Genomic DNA, 20,516 nt, shown 5'->3' with positions numbered 1-20,516 from the left:
TGGGAGGTCAGGGGACATTTGCTGTTTGGCCTCAACACCATATTTACCAGGCCAACCAACTGGGCAGATTACATACACCACTACATTTTAACCAAGTTCATGTACCTGGTTGTCTTCTTTCTCTTTCTCTTTTGGGTTAATATGGTGTAAGGTACTTTGAAGGTACAAATATTCCTGTCATTTCAAAGTGAATTCTCCAAAGCTGAGCTTCCTCAAATACTCAGTGTGTGACCACTGATGAATAGGTCATTTTTCAGCTCCCTCTCTTGATAGGTTCTGATTTTCCTTCTTCCTGTCGGACAGCTTTATCATCATCTGGAGGAAGCACTTTATTTTTCAGTTCTGCTTATGTATCTGCTCTTGGTCTAGAAACTGTTAAGTTAAAACCCTTTAGAAACAAAGGAAATGCAGCAAAATTGCAACTAATTGGTTGATGGATAGCAGCATGAGTGACAGTGCGATATAGTAAATACATTTCACGAAAAGGCCACACAGTGTACCTCTTGTGTATTTGTGCATCACCTATTGAACACAGAGATGTCAAATACCTCACTTAACTTGCCTCAGGCTGCACACAGACAGCATCTTGAAAATATCAGAAGAACCCGTAATGTTTAATGACATCTGAATTATTTGGCCTTTTCAATGCACTGCTGTTAAAGCTAAATGAAAACAAAAACTTGGAGAATCCACATTATTTTCTAAAATGATGTTTGGCGCTCTTCGTGTTTTATGAAAGCTGGATTGACTTCTCCATTCTCAAGTTCAGGGTCAATGGCGTTGGTTTGTACTAATTCATTTGTGCCTGCTTTCATTCTCCTAAAAGCAAAAAGACTGTGTTAATACATAAGAAGCTGAGCCTCTGCTTTGATTAAGTTCTTCTGAATTCTAACAAGAGACTACTGCAAAAAAAAAATTAATTTCATGTGACTCATTTTGCCAAAATGGGCCTATTGACTTTAATAGGAATAGGAGGAGGTACCTTGTAGAAATGCCACCGACACAAAAAAACTGTAAAATAATGAGCCAATCATTACATTGGTTTCAGATCAAAACTATGGGTCAAATTATGCTTATGAAGAAAAGACTTGCAAATCACATTATAGATCAGCTCTTTCAGTGCATTAGGGTGGCTTGGAAACGCTTCCCTCCAAAAAAAATTAATAGGGTTGCTGAACACCTATGTTCAGGACTAGTTTCAAAAACATTTGTTCTCATCTGAATTGCCAGGTCTCCCACAGCTGACATATATTATTTAAAATATTACTTACTTTCTTCGGTCTCTCTGCCCAGTGACGATCAAGACAATGACTCCAACCACAATTACGCCCATGACCACCCCAAACAGTATTAGCCAGACGGTGACAGGTGGTTCATAAGGTGATGCCAGTGTTGGAAGAAGACCTTCAAACTCCAGAGTATTGTCATCAAGTCTGAAAGCCTCATTGATTCGTCCCCGAGACATTCTGCCATCAAGAGCACAGTCAAATAGATGAATAAATTGAACACAAATAAATCACATATGTTTGGATTCCTTCTAATCCTCTAGGGATTCTAAACTTCCATTTAACTCCTTGCTTGAAGATTCTGCTTCAGTATTGGAGTGATAAACTACTTTTTGTTCCTGGAATGATACAGCAGATCTACAGCAGCAAGACATGCCAGGTTTATTCCTGCCTCAAAGACAGTAACTGAAAGCCTGAATTTCTGTAGTAACCAGAAGTGACATACTCAGATCTGATACTGTACACAATTGTATCCCAATATCCAGGGCTCGACAATTAGTGGAGTCGATTACAAACCAGCACAGCCGTGCAGTGCGGTCTGCGCATGTGCAGCGTGCCGAACTGCATGGCTGGCGAGCGGGGTTTGCCGCTGCTTGGCAAGCCCTGCCAATAGCTAATAGCCATATCAAAACAAGACAACCTCTTTGATTTCACTGTCTACTTGCATCTTATCTCCCCCCTTACCTTTACCTCTAAGTTCTATGAAAGTCCAATATGAATCCACAGCCTTGACTTCTGTGTTTCCCTCTTGAATTGTCTACAATCTGCATTTTGCCCTGTTCACTCCTGCAAAAACACTCTCAGCAGTCTCCAGTGATCTTTTCCTGGACATGTCTACATGGGTGCATCTACACAGCAGCATTATTTCTAAATAACAAAGAGCACGTCTACATTACAAGGCTTTATTTCAAAATAATGTCTAGCTGCAGTACTTCTTACTCTGACTCCTGTAACCCTCAGTTCACAAGGAGTAAGGGAAGTCAAAAAAAGAGTGTTCTCCCTTCGACTTCCTGCTGAGTAGATAGCGCCTAAAGCCAAGTTAAGCTATTTTGACTTAAGCTATGCCATTGACATAGCTGAAGTTGCGACAAGGAGTCCTGTGGCAGCTTATAGACTAACAGATGTATTGGAGCATAAGCTTTCGTGGGCAAAGACCCACTTTGTCAGATGTATCAGCAGATCCAGACAAACACGGCTACCCCTCTGATAGCTGAAGTTGCGTAGCTTACTTCGACTTTAGCCCTGCTTTGTAGATGTACCCTAAAATACTATTCTGCATCTTGATCTTTCTGCTGCTTTTGACAATATGTTCTCCCCTTAGTTTTCCAGTCTTTCCAACTAACTGTTTCTTCAGCAACTCCTTTGGGTTTTTTTCTTCTCACCAGCTAGGAATTTGTCCTCTGTCCCCTCTTATTTTCTCTCTTTATGTTATCTGCAACCTCTTTGTTCGCACAATTTAATTTATCATCTCTGTGATGGTATAAAAAATCTCCATCCTTAATCTCTCCTCTTCTGTACAGTCTCCCATATCTGGATTTTTTTCTAACATATCATCCAGACTGCCCTGCTAAAAAATAGCACTTGCATTTACACTAGTTAGAGTAAAATCCCATGGACCAGCTATTTTAAATTTCTGGGCATAAAATAGTCACCAGCTGTGATTGGAGAAATGTTCCTTCTCCATAACATAACTTGATGTATTCTAGGAGTTTCACAACTTTTCTATGTTGCTTTATATTGGCTACTTTTAAAACAATATGGCTACGTCTAGACTGGCCCCTATTCCGAAATAGCCATGCTAATTTCCAACTTTGGAATAGGGAAATCCGCGGGGGATTTAAATATCCCCCTGCGGGATTTAAATAAACATGTCCGCCGCTTTTTTCCCGGCTTGGGGAAAAGCCGGAAAAAAGCGTCTAGACTGGCGCGATCCTCCGGAATAAAGCCCTTTTCCGGAGGATCTCTTATTCCTACTTTCCTGAAAGGGCTTTATTCCGGAGGATCGCGCCAGTCTAGACGCTTTTTTCCGGCTTTTCCCCAAGCCGGAAAAAAAGCGGCGGACATGTTATTTAAATCCCCCGCGGATTTCCCTATTCCAAAGTTGGAAATTAGCATGGCTATTTCGGAATAGGGGCCAGTCTAGACGTAGCCCAGATTAGATGGGCTATTTCTCTTTTTAGGTAAGACTATTTCTCTCATCCTAATTTTTTCTTATTTTAATTGTGGGTCAGACTTTCACAATATCTCCCTCGGTCACTTGAATATTTATATTCCCTCCATCCCCTCTTTCATGTTATTTCCTTTAAGAGCAAAATTTCACCTGATGGCTGTTTCCACTTCACTTTTGGGAATGAAGTCAGTGGCATTACCAGGCATGCTGACAGCAAAATAGAAGGAGACTCTTTGTGTGACCGCCCACACGTGGATATCTGTGCACCTGATGAAAAATATATTAAAATTTGTTTTCAGGATTAAAGAGATACTTCCAAATAAAAACTGCATGCATGAAAATCTTGCATCCACTATATCTACAAACAACATCAAGCAACACAACTTGGGGTCCATCACTGGAAAGAGGTATTTTGGTAACCACCTAAGCTCTCAGTTTTGTGTACTCGTGTCATTAGATGCGGTTTGTCAGACGCTGTTGGATGTTTCGCTGCCTGTGAGTGTTCTCCTATATGCTGTCACAACTCTGTGCAGACAGCTAACACTACAGACCTCCAGTGAACCACCATAAAATCCATTAAGATACTAAGGCAGTTGATCAGATTTACTGTCAGTGAAGCATCGTTCTGGATCAGTGTCTATAGTTAGCTAGCACATGTCTGCCCATGACAATGGACCAGTTCAGTGAATGGCAGGACATTCCATTCTCCCCTTGGTCAGACAAAGGCACTCCCTCTGAGATACATCTTTATACATGAATACAAACCAATTATGTATTATTCCTAAAATATTAGGGTGCCCTCTTTGACATATTAGGATGACACCCACTGATGTATCCAGGGGCCACTCATTACCTTATACATGTTTTGGTTTCATCAGAACATGTCTATCCACCCTGCTGTCATTCTGACCTCATCTTTTGCATGGGTCACTGTGTTCCTGTGAGCTGTGAAGAATGTGCTGGTATCGAGGTGTTCGAATACCACCCTTTTGGAATGTGCTTTCACGAGTGTTCTGTGCCTAGCCAGATCATCCCCATGCTTGCCAAATTCTGTCAGCAGGGCTTGTCTCTTGCTCACAGTTTAACTTTGCTTTACATCAGCAAAGTTTTGACTACTTTAGCCCAGGCCTCAGGTCTTACACAAGGCCTCTGGTAAAAGGGCTTGTGTTTCAGGTTCTCTTCCTACTACACTAAGTAGTTCTAGATGCAGATGCAGTGCCCCAGGAATTGAGGAACCCTCATCTAACAAAATCCCTTCAAGCTCCTGGCCAAGCACAGATCACAGGAGTTGCCCTCACCTGTTTGGGGCAAAATTTAGCTCAGCTTCTTGCACTCGGAGAATAAAAACTAGCATTTGGTTGCCCCCAGGCCTGCTGAGAATAGAGTTTAGACATAATGGTGACTGATGTGCTACAAATATGATCAGATATATTGGGTGGGTAGGTCTCTTTTGATGATTTTCTGTCGCTATCTAAAATTCATTCAAAGAAACCTAGCAAGAATAATGGGAGGCAAAATCTATTTCTATTCATAGGTATGTTAGTAAGTACTGTATATTTTTAAATGAAATTGAATTGGGTAGCATCTATTTATCAAGGGTGACTTTTGAACTCATACAAATCACCTAGCTCAGCTTTCATGGGTCCATCATCTCTTGGCTAGTCAGCATCATGTATATGATACGTGTATTCTTGCCTAGACTTTTATATAATCTCATTTTAATTTTTAATTTAATGTTTCTTTTCTATTCTTGGAAAAGCATCTCTATTGCTCTTTTCTGTAGCTCACATAGCCCTTTCCCCTGTTAGTAGTTGAGCAAATGTTCTCAAAATCAGATTTCCCCACTAGTAATGATTAACTCTAGTCTCATGCCTCACTTAAAAATAAAGTATCATCTAACTAGTGCAGGATTAAGCAGCATGAAGCAAAACAAGTGGCTCTCCTAATATGACCTTGCACACCTCCTCCAGCTACATTGCCCAGAAATCAGAGTTATGTCCACCAATACATAGCCCTGCTGAAAAAATAACTCACTGGAAGGAGACTGTCTGGTTCTTGACTTCTAAGAAATACTTCCTCATGGCATAGGCAATCGATGACTTGAAGAAATATAATTCATTTTCATCCCATTCATACTGTAAATATAAAAAAATCTTCAGTAAAGATTGTAATTGTGCTGAAAATTACCCTGTATGAAGCAATCATTTTAAAATATTATTTCAGTAGTAATAATTATAATTATAGTTGGGCAATTTTTTGCCAGAAAATGCAAATTTGGATAGACCAAAACATTTTGCAAATTTGTGTTGAATCTGCAGACTTGTCATGGTTAGAAACCATACACACCCCTCCCAACATTTTTCTTTCATTTAAATATTTTCAAAACAACTTTCCAATTCAAAATTTAATTCCATTTTATTTAAAATAACCTGTTAAATGTAAAAATGCAATGTGTTGACTTGGATCAAGATCCAGTCATGGCTCAGGGCCTGATTGAGCTAGAGCTGAAGATAACAAAGATGATATTCCCTATCCCATAGGGCTCACACACATTTTACCAGTCAATACACGACAGGTGGACTAACATTATGGGAGCATGATTGAATAAAATAAACAGAGACTAGCAGAAATATGGAAGTCGTGGCTCACCACTTACCTACTTTACGAAGGTACTTTACATGTTCAAAGTGACTTACAAATATCGGATTAATCTTCACACCTCTCTTCAAGGAAGGTAAATACTAACATTCCCCATTTTACAAATGAGGAAAATTAGATTTATGTAAGTGAAGTGTCTTGAATAAGGTCACAGAGGCTACGTTCACAATGGAGCGAAAGACCCATGGCATGGCTACAACGCAATTGATCCAGGTCAGCTGACTAGAGCTTGTGGGATTCAAACTGTAGAGCTATAAAACTACAATGCAGACATTCGGCCTTGGACTGGAGACAGGGCTCTGAGACCCTGAGACAGGGGAGAGTGTCCAAAACAAACTTCGCCCAAGCCTAATGTTTACATTGCAATTTTTAGCCCTGCAGCCCAGGCCCTGCGAGCCTGAATCAGGTGACCCAGACTCTGAGATTTGATGCTCCAGGTTTTTTTATCTCAATACACACATTATCTGGATTCCAGTCCCATATCTAGTCCACAACAGATGCTGTCCTCTGAAGCTGGCCATCTCTTAATGTGTTATCATCTATTTGAAGTTCTGCCAGTTTAGGTTATATATCACCTGAGCCTATTTTGTGTCTGGACTGAATCCCACAAATAGCATGGGGAATAGCTATGGGTATGTCTACACTACCCCGCTAGTTCGAACTAGCGGGGTAATGTATGCATACCGAACTTGCTAATGAAGCCCGGGATTTGAATTTCCCGGGCTTCATTAGCATAAAGCCGGCGCCGCCATTTTTAAAAGCCGGCTAGTGCGAACCCCGTGCCGCGCGGCTACACGCGGCACAGGCTAGATAGTTCGAACTAGTTAGCTATTCCGAACTATCTGTACGCCTCGTGGAATGAGGTGTACAGATAGTTCGGAATAGCTAGCTAGTTCGAACTATCTAGCCTGTGCCGCGTGTAGCCGCGCGGCACGGGGTTCGCACTAGCCGGCTTTTAAAAATGGCGGCGCCGGCTTTATGCTAATGAAGCCCGGGAAATTCAAATCCTGGGCTTCATTAGCAAGTTCGGTATGCATACATTACCCCGCTAGTTCGAACTAGCGGGGTAGTGTAGACATACCCTATCTGATTTCAACACAAGGGCTTATAATAGTTGAAAAGTTCTTGTTATTTTGCTTAAAACAACAAGGGCTAAATTCTAGCTCTCATAGATTCTTGACCCAGGAATAGTTCCACTGGAATTATTGGGAGTTTTGTTTGGATAAAGACTTTATGATTTAGACACAGACTTCTCTTATATAATTGTATAGATTAACACATAATTTCCTAGGAGTTATTTTTGTCTTTGGATTTTTGTTGCAAAGAATTCTTTGTAGCAATGATTCTGCAAAAGGTATTTATTGATTTTTGGTGCCCTCAAACAGACTAGAGGCAAAAAACTGCAGAGCATGGATAGTGTTTCACTGCAAACTACATGATCAGTCAGATATTAATGCCAATGGAATACAGAAACAGAAATGGTGATACATGAAGTTAAATTGCTCATCTCCAGCAGGTGCCCCTGCCTGTCCAGGTGACAAATCCCAGCAATAAATGGAGAATATACTCTATGCAATTGTGCAATGGTGTAGGTAAAAGGAAACTTTATTTTTGACCTTTGTAGCAATCAGTTTATAACTTGAAGCCAAAGATTTGATTACACTTATATCTTAGCCTGCATGCCCATAAATATTGTTATTGGTAATATAATCCAGTTCTGATATGAGGCTTATGGGCATATAAAACTATAGTTACCTCTTATATAATAGCTTTTATTAAAATCCAACTACGGTTTTTAATTCTCTGGTATCATGCTGCAGTGAATTTCATAAAAGGTGGACGCACTGGTCCATATCTTCAGCCTAGCTCCATGGAAGTGAATGGTGGATTCAGCTAGAACAGAAGCAAATGCTTCTAAACTCAGCCACAGCCAGTAGACCAGTTCATCGGCAAGTGTAGTGTAGCACAGCGCCATTGATTTGAATCTACATTATTTCTAAGGAGGGGCCCAGTGCTCAGCATTCAGAGGAACATAGCTCTGATCCAAAGTCTGTTGAAGTCAATGTAGTCTTTGCATTAACTTCAGTGAGCTAGAGATCAGGCCCTGTGAGACAATAAGGGTGTCTCAAAGCCACTGTTGCCCACAAACACCTTCTTTTGAGTTGTGCTAAACATGCAAAGACAGTACCCCAGGATCTGGCCCTTGGCATTAATGAAAGATACAACTGTATGGGTACTCTCTGCACTGGCATCTATACATTTATTATTTAGCTGATACTAGGCATGTCAGTGCTTTTGCTTAAGTACTCATAGGAGTTAGCATTATTTTCTCCTGTAGCTTGACCATCTCAGTTCATCATGCTATTGTGTTTGATTTTTGCTATTTTTCCTTTCATCCTCTGCCCCTTTACATGCCACAATATCTGTTTCCCCCCCCCCCCCCCCCAAAGAACCCACTCTATTAACAAAATTTGATTCCACAGCCATCAATTTTCATGTTTGGTAGTAGAGCTAGTTAGAAATTTTTTCTGGACATAGTTTCCGTTTGCAAAATGCTGTTTCAATTAAACAGATTTTTTTTCTGTATCAATTTCAACATTTCATTTAGAATTTAAAAAGACATTTTGAAAATGGAAAAATATCCTATCGTGAAATTTTCAGAATAGAAAGATTGCATTTTTAAATCAAAAGGACTTTTTGTTTTTAAATGCACATAATGTATATAAACAATTTAAAAAATAAAAAGGGTCAAAATCAAAACCACCTCATTTCAAATTTATCCAAACAAAGCATTTTGATTGACTGAAAATAAATTACTTTTCAAATTTTTGTTTGGCAAAATTTCAAAATGTTGGTTTTCAGAATGATTTTTTTTTTATTTTAAAAAAGATTTTCACAGTATGGAAAAATCTGTTTCCTGACTAGTTCTATTTGTCAGTTCCTTTGACTTTAATTATTTATCTTGTTTCTATAAAATCTATTTTATGATGTTTTCACTCATAAAAGTATTCAAAGATCATAGAATCATAGAATACTAGAACTGGAAGAGACCTCAAGAGATCATCAAGTCTAGTCCCTTAGGCTGTGTCCAGACCTCAGGGGTTTTTTCGAAAAAAGTAGCCTTTTTTCGAAAAAACCTCACCCGCGTCCAGACTCAAGCCGCGTTCTTTCGAAATTAAATCGAAAGAACGCGGCTTTTCTTTCGATGGCGGTAAACCTCATTTCACGAGGAAGAACGCCTTCTTTCGAAAGTTCCTCTTTCGAAAGAAGGCATTCTTCAATGTAAATAGGGCTTCTTCGAAAGAGAGCATCCAGACTCACTGGATGCTTTCTTTCAAAAAAGCAAGCCGCTTTTTCGAAAGTTCAACGTGCAGTCTAGACACTCTCTTTCGAAAGAGGCTCTTTCGAAAGTATCTTTCGAAAGAGCCTCTTTCGAAAGAGGCTTGCAGTCTAGACATAGCCTTACCCTCATGTCAGGACCAAGCACAGTCTATGTCATCCCTGATAGATGTCTATCTAACCTGTTCTTAAATATCTCCAGAGATGGAGATTCCATAACTTCCCTAGGTAATTTATTCCAGTGTTTAACCACCCTGATAGGAAGTTTTTCCTAATGTCCAACCTAAACCTCCCTTGCTGCAGTTTAAGCCCATTGCTTCTTGTCCTATTCTCAGAGGCCAAGGAGAACAATTTCCCCCTCTCCTCCCTGTGACACACTTTTAGATACCTGAAAAGATCTCATGCTATTTAAGAGAAAATTTAAGTTTGGCCTCTAATTCTAGAAGGAATCTCCATCTTAAAATACACTTAACTGCCTATAAGCTGCTGACCCAGCAGCTTGCATTTCAGGTTTTTGTTTTTTGCTGACAGAGTGGTTCTGGTTAATATTTAGAAAGGATGTTTCAAAAATGAGAGAGAGAGATTCTCATATTAAATGAAAATCTTTTGTCTACAATTAGGCAGAAATTAATTGAGTTCAGAAGGACTGGTCCTGGCAGTATTTTAAATATTTTTTCTCTCCCAGGTCTATTAAAGTCACAGCCAGGGCAAAACTGCAAGTGTCTCTATCTGATCAATGTTACCTGAGGCTAAGCCAGTGCATTCTGTCTCAATTAACATCACAGCATTTCCATAACTGAAGGGAATGTCTCAGCCTTTCCCTGGCTTTTACCAGCATCAGTCTGTCTGGTGTAATACAGTATAGCTGCCGCTGCCACTGTCATATTTAGAAAGGATTCAGAAGTCATGTTTCCTTAGCCCCACTTCTAAGCACCTGTAAGATGCTGTGAAGTTGTTCCCTTCATTCAGAAAAGGTGAACGTTACTTCACTTTTGAATCACAAGGGCTCTTTCTCCCAGAACTCTTGACTGCTACTAATCAGTTGAGTCAGATTCATTCCTATGCTGAACTGGTGATACAAAACAGTGGTAAACCCAGCATAGCCACTCATTAACAGTTGGGATTTGGGATGATTTGCAATGCCTGTTCAGTAGAAAGTTGTACTGCCGAATGTGGCCAATTGCAGGCGCACTTGGGGCTGTCCCGCTGCAGGCGTGCTCCGCGGCTTTGCTCCTGTCCCCCTGGTCTGCTGGCGGGGGGTGCAGCTAGTGCCCCCCCCCCAGCAGACCAGGCTTTTCTTGCCTACTCCTGGGGTAGAGCAGCTGGGGGCTGCCGGGTTGGTCCCGCAGCGCTGCTCCGGACCAACCCAGCAGCACCCCAGCTGCTCTGCCCCAGGTGCCCTGATTCAGCCTCTGCTGGTCAGTTTCAGCAGCGGCTGAATCAGGACGCCTGGGGCAGAGCAGCTGGGGTGCTGCTGGGTTGCTCCAGTAGAGCCGAGGAGCCGCGCTACTGGAGCAACCCAGCAGCACCCCAGCTGCTCTGCCCCAGGCGTCCCCAAGTCAGCCGCTGCTTAAACTGACCAGCGGCTGACTACAGGAAGTCCCAGGCAGAGTTGCTCTGCCCCGGGCTTCCTGGAATCAGCCGCTGATCAGTTTCAGCAGCAGCTGACTTGGGGACGCCTGGGTTTCTTAAGTTGAATCTGTATGTAAGTCAGAACTGGCATCCAGATTCAGCCACAGTTGAAACTGATCAGTTTCAGCAGCGGCTGACGCCAGTTCCGACTTACATACAGATTCAACTTAAGAACAAACCTACAGTCCCTATCTTGTATGTAACCCGGGGACTGCCTGTACATTCAAATTAAATATTGTAAATAAGATTGTTTTATAGCCACTCAATTGCACAATACAAGAACATCACGGCAAAAGCCAGGAATAAAGTGGTATTTAGTTAACTATTAACTATAATGGTTAAAAATAAGTTGTAATATGGACCCTTTTCATGGAGCTGCTATCACCACTGAATGATAGCTAACACAATTTAGGAGGACAGGAAGCAAAAAAAAAATAAATGCTAGTGCTTCCATTAAAGAGAGTGACCAAACTGAAGAAGTGTGGATTTGCATGAGAAATAAGAATACATTTGTGTAACCTGCCCAGACCAATAGGTTCCAACATCTAGCTCTGAATTTCAAATGTGAGTATTTGGACACATAAGCAATAAGCACATACCCCGTGTGAGTCAATGTTACTGGGAAGAAATGCTTATGGTTTGAAGACAATGGCAACCTTTCAAAGGAAGAAAGGGGTCTGGACACTGTGGCTTTGAAAGTAACATGAAGAAGGAAATCTAGAATGAGGAATAAATCTGCAACTAAATGCCCATCCTCCACAGATGGGTTGTGTTAGCAGTGAGCCGTTTCTATAGCACAATGATGAGGGGGGTACCATCTTTTGTCAACTAGCTGCTGCACTCCAGGAACATAACACTAAGGACATTTGGACAAATGAGCTGGAGCATGGGCAGAGGGGAGGATGTGAGGAGGTTTGCAGGGTTTCTCAGTACCTGGAAGGATGAAACAAATTGCTAGAAAGAGCAGTCATATTGTTTGTAACAGGGAGCGCCCAATGTCTCCTGTATAGGATTCAGCTATATATTTCCATGTTGGGCTATAATGTTTTTAAACAAAACATGACATAGTAACAGTATGAATAGACTGATCTGGCTTTACTCACTGCATTGTCCCCGAGAGCTGTTTTCAGACTGATCCTCACTTTGATTGCGTTGCCAGAATCTGATTTAGAAAAGAAAAGCAGCATTACATCAGAACAGCAATGTCTGTTTCATAAAGCTACTGTATAGTAAGGGAGATGATGAGGTGACTTTGTTTTACTGATAGTTTTTACCCTCCCTGAGCTAATAAGGGTATCTGTCACAACACTGTTCTCAGTCCCTAGGATACCCTGCATTCTCCCATATTGACTGTGGCTACAGGGGTGTGTGTTATATGTGGTTAAGCATTTGATGTAGTGATATGAGGCTCAATTTTTCTCTTACTCCTTTTCCTTGGACCCCCTCTTTGAGATGGCCAGCCATGGAGCCCCAGGTAGAGATGACATTTAACAGTCCAGCTGGCTTGCAAAGCCTGATCACTGTTCCAGCTCTGATGACAGAGTCTAGATGAGTTCTCCCCAGCCTGGCAGATGTGAAGCATGCCCAGTCATCTCAAGCAAGGGTTACGACTGGAGCACTGAGACTGATAAGGACCTACAAACCCAGACCACTAGTCTCCCTTCATTCTGTTCACCCCTCCTGAGTTTTTAGCACTGCCAGTGTTTCAATGCCGTTTAAAGTGCCCTGTGTCAATAATTCATGAACAGGGTCCAGTGCACAGTTTCTGGGACTCAGGTGAACCTGTGACAGAGTGATTGATAGCCACTGTGGTCCTGAGTGAGCTGACTCTCCAGCTTTGGGAGTGATGAAGTCAATGCACTTTTTCCAGAGCAACTCTTACTTCTGGACCCAAGGGCCAAAGGAGTAGCCTGTTGCCTTTCCCAACTGCCAGATTCAACAACTGCAGAAAGAGAAATGGGGCATGGGCTGAGGCGCAGTTGTGAGTATTATCAAGCGTCCTGAACTGCATATAAAACTGTTACGTACATGGACTCCAGAATGTGTTCCAGCCAACAGCTCTCCCACTATTGTTCTTGATCAGCCACTGATATAAGGGTTCAAAGTAGTGGAGCAAGGGTGTTGCATTCATCTTCTTTTCTCCTGTTATACTTTCTAGGGCCTTGGTCCAGGGCTGTGATCGCCCTAAGGCAAGCATGTCTCTGGGTATCGAAGGATTGAAAATGATTGCTGTGTGCCATCTCTGCACAGATTATATGTGCATGCTCATATGAATGCAAATAAATTAAGAGACAAAACCCCTATGAGCACAGGTGCCAATTTTCAAGCTGGGGGGCATGATCAACCCCTCCTCTGTCCCAGGCCCCACCCCCATTCCACCAAGCCCCGCCTCTTATCACCTCTGCTCCACCCCATTACACTCCCTTCCTCCAGACCCCCACTCCCATCCTGATTCCACCTCGTCCTTTTATCCCTGCCCTGATCCATCTCTTCCCCGCCTCAGCTTCCAAGCATGCCCCATCCCTCCTCCTCCTCCATCCTGGAGCTTCCCAAACAGCACAAAACAGCTGTTCTGTGGCAGGCAGGAGGAGGAGTCGGTTAGCAGAGCTACTGGCAGACAGGAGGCACTGAGGGGGGGGGGGACTTGAGGGGTGAGCTTGGCTGCTGATGGATGCTGAGTACTCGCTAATTTTTCCCCATGGGTACTCCAGCCTCAGAGCTCCCATGTGCCTACGGGTCAGATCCTCAGCTGGTGTGAGTCTGCATAACTCCATTGGAATTAGCTCAGGCAATGGACTTTAATGTAGAAACAATTTTCTACCTCATGGAGCCCCATTGACTTCAGTAACAAGTGGCTTTATAGCCAGGACACATTTGACCCAGTTATAGTTAAGCTCTTTTTTAGATTTACTAAATGTGTGTTTTGTTACCGCAGTTTTTGCCCTGCTGCCGTGGAATTAGTAATGTCACATGTGTGAAGACGGCCTCCATGGTTAGCAGCCTTGCAAAGTGCCTCCTGAAACTGGAACTGGTAAATGGTCCTTGTGTAATATCTAAAAGAAGAGAAAACAAGAACACAAGCCACACTTTGTGTTACTCAGCTCACATGGAAGCAGCACATTGCCTTTGTATGGGGCACCATTTAGGTTACCACTCCTAGTAGTGGCATGGGCATTGTGGGGAGAAGGAACTGACACAGATGACAGGCAGGGTCAAACACCTTGACAATGTTCAAATGCCAAAATCAAACACAGCATGAGAGCCAAGATGTGCTCTCCCCTCCCATGGGCCCCAGCTGGAGGAAGCTGCATTACAGAAACCCTGATTCTCCACTCCACTTGTACAGAGCTAGGATTGGTTGAATGACAGCACCCCAGGAGCCAGCTGCAGCTCTGTGAGTCAAGGACATCCCTAATGTAGCTACTGATCCTTCAAGGGCCTGCTTCACTAGTTCTTTAAGAACCTTACTCTAGTGAAGGACTTGCAACATGCACCCTCCTTCCCTTTATGGTGAGATCAACTGTCATAGGGAACATCAGCGCCATCTCCACCAACTGTACACCAGAAAGTTCCTCTGCACAGTAAGAAATTACTATGGGGCATTGCCAATCACGCTACGTCACACAAGAATCCAGCTCTACAAATTTAACTAATTGGTGGCTCTGATCCAAAGCCCATTGCAGTCAATGGAAACATTTCCTAACATCTGGGCCAAAACAAGAAGAAAAATTTGACCATAACGCTCTAAATGAGGTTGTGACGGACCCCTCCCCTCACATGGACATGAATATACATAACTCAAAGGTTCTTGAGCAAATTATTTAATGGAACCTATCAATCTTCATGTCATGATCCACTGGTTCTGTTTATCTTATTTTGATGTCTGTATCCTTTTTGTGTGTAAAATTGGACATTTGGGCTGTGTCTAGACTGCATCCCTTTTCCGTGAAAGGGATGCAAATTAGACACATCGCAATTGCAAATGAAGTGGAAATTTAAACCTCCCTTCATTTGCATGAGCATGGCTGCCGCTGTTTTCCGGCTCGGAGCTCTGCCGGAAAAAGCGCCAGTCTAGATGCGGATCTTTCGGAAAATAAAACCTTTTCCGAAAGATCCCTTATTCCTCTTAAACTGCACTTGCTTTGGACCAGAAGAGGTTTGGTGTCTATACTGCTTCTCAGGGAGCAGGGATCTCAACTCGGGGCCTTGGCTGGGGGAGACCAGGGAGCTGGCTCAGCAGGCCTGGGCAGTGAGAAGCCCCAGAGAGCAGGAAGGTAAGTGACAGTGGCTTTGTCAGCACCCCGGGAAGCACTCCCAAGGGGTTTATGGTGACCTCACTCATTCACAGAGGTATTTTAGCGAGCAGCCACTTGCCAGCTAGGAGTTGAAAGATGATGAGAAGGATACCTTATGAAAGAGTAATCATTGGCCACATGGAACAGAGCAGCAGGGTCACAGTATGTTTCATCGTGAGGCACTGGTTCTACCACACCTACTATTGCTCTCCTGGAAGAAAAAAATAAAGGCATTTTCATTACATGTTTTTGAGAAAAAAATAAACTGACCTTTCCACATAGCTGCTACTGTTTGTAGGAGTCATCTCTGTTGGAATCTCCCTTACCTTCCAAACACAGGTATAACAAAACAAACTAGGCTCTAAACTGCTATTGATCTGTGCCTGGGACTGTTGGGATTATTGGACCTAAACATTGACCCCAATTGTAAATTCAAAAGTAAGAAGTGAGTGAAAATGTCAGTCATCTACAATGTTTTGCCTACTTGAAAATGAACCAAGGTAAACAAGGTGGTTTTTTGTGATGTTATTAATACATGCAAGAAAACTAGGCATTGAAACTCAATTAATCCAAACAAAAAGGGGTGACTGATGTCATTCAATGACTGTTGAAATCATGCTTCATAAAAACAAAAGAGGCATAGCCAAAAGTGTTGTAATGCATATTAGGCCTAACCACTGGACAAAATAACAAGGGGATAAACTTTGCTGTTCACTCATCCATTTGGGGGGTTTGTGGGAAGAAACTTTGAAAAATATTCCTCTCCCACTTTGTATTCCCGTTGGTCTCATCTCATCTCATTTTTTCTGATCCCGTAATAGAAGGAGCCGACCAGATTGACAGACTTTCTTCCTATGATGAGGGCCCCTAGGCCTTGCTCTTGTTCACGAAACTTTGTTTTTCACTTGTGAGTCTTGGAAATCATATTGTCATATCATCCAGACCTCAGCCCATCCATGGGGATAAATACTTCATTGCCAGCACTGCAAAAGCACATAAGAGCCTCTATTTCCTCGCTCTTGTGTTGCTTTTCCCCTTTTCTGTAGCCTATTTCCTATTCTTTGGTTTTTCCACAAATCCTGAAATTTTCCTTAAATTCCCCTGCATCTAGACTGCTGCCGTGTTCTTTAGAATGTAAATTGAAAGAACATGGCAGTTTTTTTCACTGCAGAAAACCTCATTTTACAAGGAATAACGCCTTTTTTTGAAAGTGTTCTTTAGAAAAAAAGGCGCTATGTAATGCAAACTGTGCTTTTTCGAAAGAGAGCATCCAGACTGCCTGGGTGCTCTCTTTCAAAGAAGCGGCTTGCTTTTTCGAAAGTACTGGTTGTAATCTAGATGCTCTTTTTTGAAAGAGGCTTTAAAGGCTAAAGAAAGTATCTTTAGAAAAAGCCTCTTTTGAAAGAGGCTTGCAGTCTAGGGCTCTGTAGTTGTAGCCCTTGTGTCTGTGTGTTTTTTAGAAACAGAAGGCATTTTGCACAACAGGACTGAAAGTGAAATTAATCCTTTTCATCAAAGAAAGTTTGTTCTGTGAATAAGAGACTGATATTTTTGTCTCCAAATGCAGAGAGATTTTAAATGTTTATGTTAATTTTGCATAATGACTCATTTTCAATGTTAGTACTTGTTTTATTTCTCTTCTGTTTCAGCTTTAGAATGAATGTTTTTGGGTTTGCTAAGGAACTATGTAAAAGCAAGGTCTCTGTTAAGAAACACTCCAAACCTAAGTATCTGTTTCACTGTTGGACTGTGAAAGAGTGGATAGCACTACTAACTATTTTTAACTTTGAGCGCATTATAACAGAACACACAGATTCCCCAAATTGTAACATGAAGACACACCTATCTCAACATGCCTAAATTTCTGAAACTGCAGACATTTAGGGTACGGCTAGACTACAGGCTTTTGTCAACAGATAAAAGCTTCCATCGACAAAGAGCGTCTAGACTACAGCCAGTTCTGTCGACAAAGCAAGCCGATTTTTCAACAGAGTGTCTAGACACTCTCTTTTGAAAAAGCACAGTGTGGATGCAATAGCACCTTTTATTGAAAGAACGCTGTCGACAAAAGGCATTATTCCTCATAGAATGAGGTTTACCGCCGTCGACAAAACTGCCACGTTCTGTTGACTTACTGTAGACAGAGCTCGGCGGTAGTGTAGATGCAGGTATAGTTTTATTGACAAAAGTCCACTTTTGTCGACAAAACCCTGTAGTCTAGACACACCCTTAGTCCATACAGGTGTATGAAGACCAAGAATATAATCTACCAGGAGGTAGCATTTCAGTGCCACTGCAAATAGATCTGATTAGTTTTGCTAAATAATTTGGCATTCCCCTCCGCTTCCTTGACTCCTTGGCTGTGTCTAGACTGGCATGATTTTCCAGAAATGCTTTTAACGGAAAAGTTTTCCGTTAAAAGCATTTTCGGAAAAGAGCGTCTAAATTGGCACGGACGCTTTTCCTCAAAAGCACTGTTTGCGGAAAAGCGTCCATGCCAATCTAGATGCGCTTTTCCGCAAAAAAGCCCCGATCGCCATTTTCGCGATCAGGGATTTTTTGCGGAAAACAAATCTGAGCTGTCTACACTGGCCCTTTCGTGCAAAAATTTTGCGCAAAAGGACTTTTGCCTGAATGGGAGCAGCATAGTATTTCCGCAAGAAGCACTGATTTCTTACAGTAAGAAGTCAGTGCTTTTGTGGAAATTCAAGCGGCCAGTGTAGACAGCTGGCAAGTTTTTCCAGAAAAGCAGCTGATTTTGCGGAAAAACTGGCCAGTCTAGACACAGCCCTTTGGTACTCCTGAAAACTGAATGATCCCTTAAACCCTCTTTCCCAGAAATTCTTCTTCCTGTTTCCTCACACTTACTTCATCTCCCACCACTTCTTCATCCACTCATCCTTTGGAATGTCTCCTTTAAACACCATCCATCTCCACTTCTCCAGCATGTAAGTAAAAGGCATTGTTCCAACAATAGTGAGGGCTTGTTTGAGTAGGAAGTTGATGTCAGTTTCTGAAAAAAAGAGCACAATGTAAGTGTTAAGGCGATGATAAAGGCCAGGCTACTAATATTGCTTCACCATACATAGCTAATGAGTACCTCTGCGTAGAAAATTTTACCAAATAATATAACCAAAGAAATACGGGAAGATATTATTATGCAAATCTGTACATTATTTTTCTCTTTTTGCTTCAACTCTACTTTCTAAGCATTCATATTCCCTGTGGCTTTGGCTGCAACATTATCTTGTTGTGGGCCTGGGCTCGCATTCTGATTTAAATCCTAATCTGAATTTCCCAAGTGGTGATGGATTTTGGACTCAAGAATTTGATTTAGGCTCCTCTTTGTCATGTAATATTTAACTGGACAGCCAAATCTGCCTGGAAAGAAGCAGCTGGACAAAGCAGCCCTTTACATTTTGATACAGATTTGTACAGCTTTATGCAAACAAAAGGCACAAGCCCTGCCACTAATTTTACGGTACTATGAAGATTTCCTCAATATTTATTCAGTTCTGAAGGGAGTGACAAGCTACCAATCTACTTCTAGACTCCTGCAATATCATCAAACTCGAGCTGCACTATAAATGAGTGTTTCCAATCCATGATGTCATTTTGGAAATGAGCATACTGTGATATGTAAATGAGATGGAATTTTCAATCACTTGTCTAAGGCTATGTCTAAACTACAGAGTTTACTTACATCCACACTGCAATTGTGTTCTTCTGAAAAAAAAAATGGAAAGAACAAAGGGTTTTTTCCAACATTGGTAAACCTCTTTCTATGAAGAAGACGACTTTTTCTAAAAGAGCTCTTTCGGAAAAAGGCATGTGTTGATGCGGAAGAGGGAGTTCTTTCAAAAGAAGAGGAAAGAGGAAAAAGCACAGGTGCCCTGCTGGCCACTCTGTCAGCTCACTTTTTCAATATGCTTTAACAGTGTGGATGTGCTCTTTCAAAAGAAGTTTATTCGGAAGATCTCTTCTGGAAAAGCTTCTTCTGAAAGAAGCCTGCAGTCTAGATGTAGCTTGGCAGACCTCATACCCTGCTACAAAATATGAGATGAATACATTTTTATTAGTTACCATTGTCTTCCTGAAAAGTAGGTTCTAGAAGATCAAGTGATTTCAAATGCTTTGGAGTAGCTGCAGATAATGACATGATTTCTCCTACTGCTTCATGAAATCCTTCATTAGCTCCACTTCTTAACAGATAAGAGAGGTTGGAATATGCCATGTCATACTCTATATGCCCCATCTCATGATGTACTGTCAAGAAATCATCCATGCTCACTTTAGTGCACATCTTGATCCTACATTCCAATGCAAAATGTTTAAAATTAATTAAAGACTCTAGCAGAGTTATGCCATTTGCTTGGTACTGGATGCTGTCTGTAGTTATGGTTGCAAAATAGCTTCAATAAACCCTCTGATGTATTCCATGTTCATAGTTTTCCAAAACATTGATTGGGGGAAGGTTTTAAATAAAATTCCTTTGAATGTTACTAAATTCTGCAGAGATGAAATGAATACTGCCATGCATGTTGTATGCAGAGAAGTAAAACTAGCTGAAAGTTGGCATATGAACAGAGCTTATTAAGGAGAATATCCATTACCACATTTACCTAATTGGTTGGATAATAATATAGCAAGAAATTAACAAATATTGGCTACTGCATATAGAACTCTTTCTTTAGTTTGAGTGTTTATACATGTAGAGATGCACATTGAACACATTCATTTCTTGTCAATATGCATTAATTAACACTTCTGCTGCTACATGGAGGTGTAAGTCTTTATTGTGCCCTTATGACTAGCTGAACTGCACAAACTGCATACTGTCCTGAGTAAAATGTTGGGCAGAGGTATCTCAATACTGGGGGAGCTAAACGAGGGTTTGTGCAACAGGAATAAACAGCTTATTAACTGAAATTAAAGGACATGGCCAAGGTCACAGAAAGTTGGTTTTGGAAACAAAATCTTTACACCCAAGTTCCTGCTTTCTGATAGGCCTCTGCATAATCCACTTGAACACAGTGCCTTCCAAGCAAATTAACTAACAAGTCTGCATCTCTGTGTTCCCTGCTGTAGATGGTACTTTGTACCTACCCACAGCAGATGTGGCAGTTTTCTATCTCT

The 20,516-nt window shown here is 41.6% G+C and overlaps 1 protein-coding gene across 1 annotated transcript in view; it reads right to left on the bottom strand.

Annotated features, from left to right (window-relative positions):
* Positions 1–490: 490 nt before the first annotated feature.
* Positions 491–20,516, bottom strand: part of ACE2 (angiotensin converting enzyme 2) — a 37,626-nt gene continuing 17,600 nt past the window's right edge. Inside the window, exons 9-18 of the mRNA XM_006122829.5 lie at positions 19,464–19,690; positions 18,249–18,393; positions 15,493–15,591; positions 14,016–14,138; positions 13,114–13,286; positions 12,189–12,247; positions 5,491–5,591; positions 3,607–3,723; positions 1,272–1,466; positions 491–819 (exon numbers count right to left, since the gene is read on the bottom strand). Coding sequence (XP_006122891.3) covers positions 702–819; positions 1,272–1,466; positions 3,607–3,723; positions 5,491–5,591; positions 12,189–12,247; positions 13,114–13,286; positions 14,016–14,138; positions 15,493–15,591; positions 18,249–18,393; positions 19,464–19,690 — 1,357 coding nt within the window. The 3' untranslated portion in view covers positions 491–701. The remainder of the gene's footprint in view (positions 820–1,271; positions 1,467–3,606; positions 3,724–5,490; positions 5,592–12,188; positions 12,248–13,113; positions 13,287–14,015; positions 14,139–15,492; positions 15,592–18,248; positions 18,394–19,463; positions 19,691–20,516) is intronic.

This window comes from Pelodiscus sinensis, chromosome 1 (genome assembly GCF_052426305.1).
Source record: "Pelodiscus sinensis isolate ZL-2025 chromosome 1, ASM5242630v1, whole genome shotgun sequence".
In the NCBI taxonomy this organism is placed as follows: domain Eukaryota; kingdom Metazoa; phylum Chordata; order Testudines; family Trionychidae; genus Pelodiscus; species Pelodiscus sinensis.
Note: the sequence above shows the minus strand (reverse complement) of the source record. Positions and strands in the feature narration are given on the sequence as shown.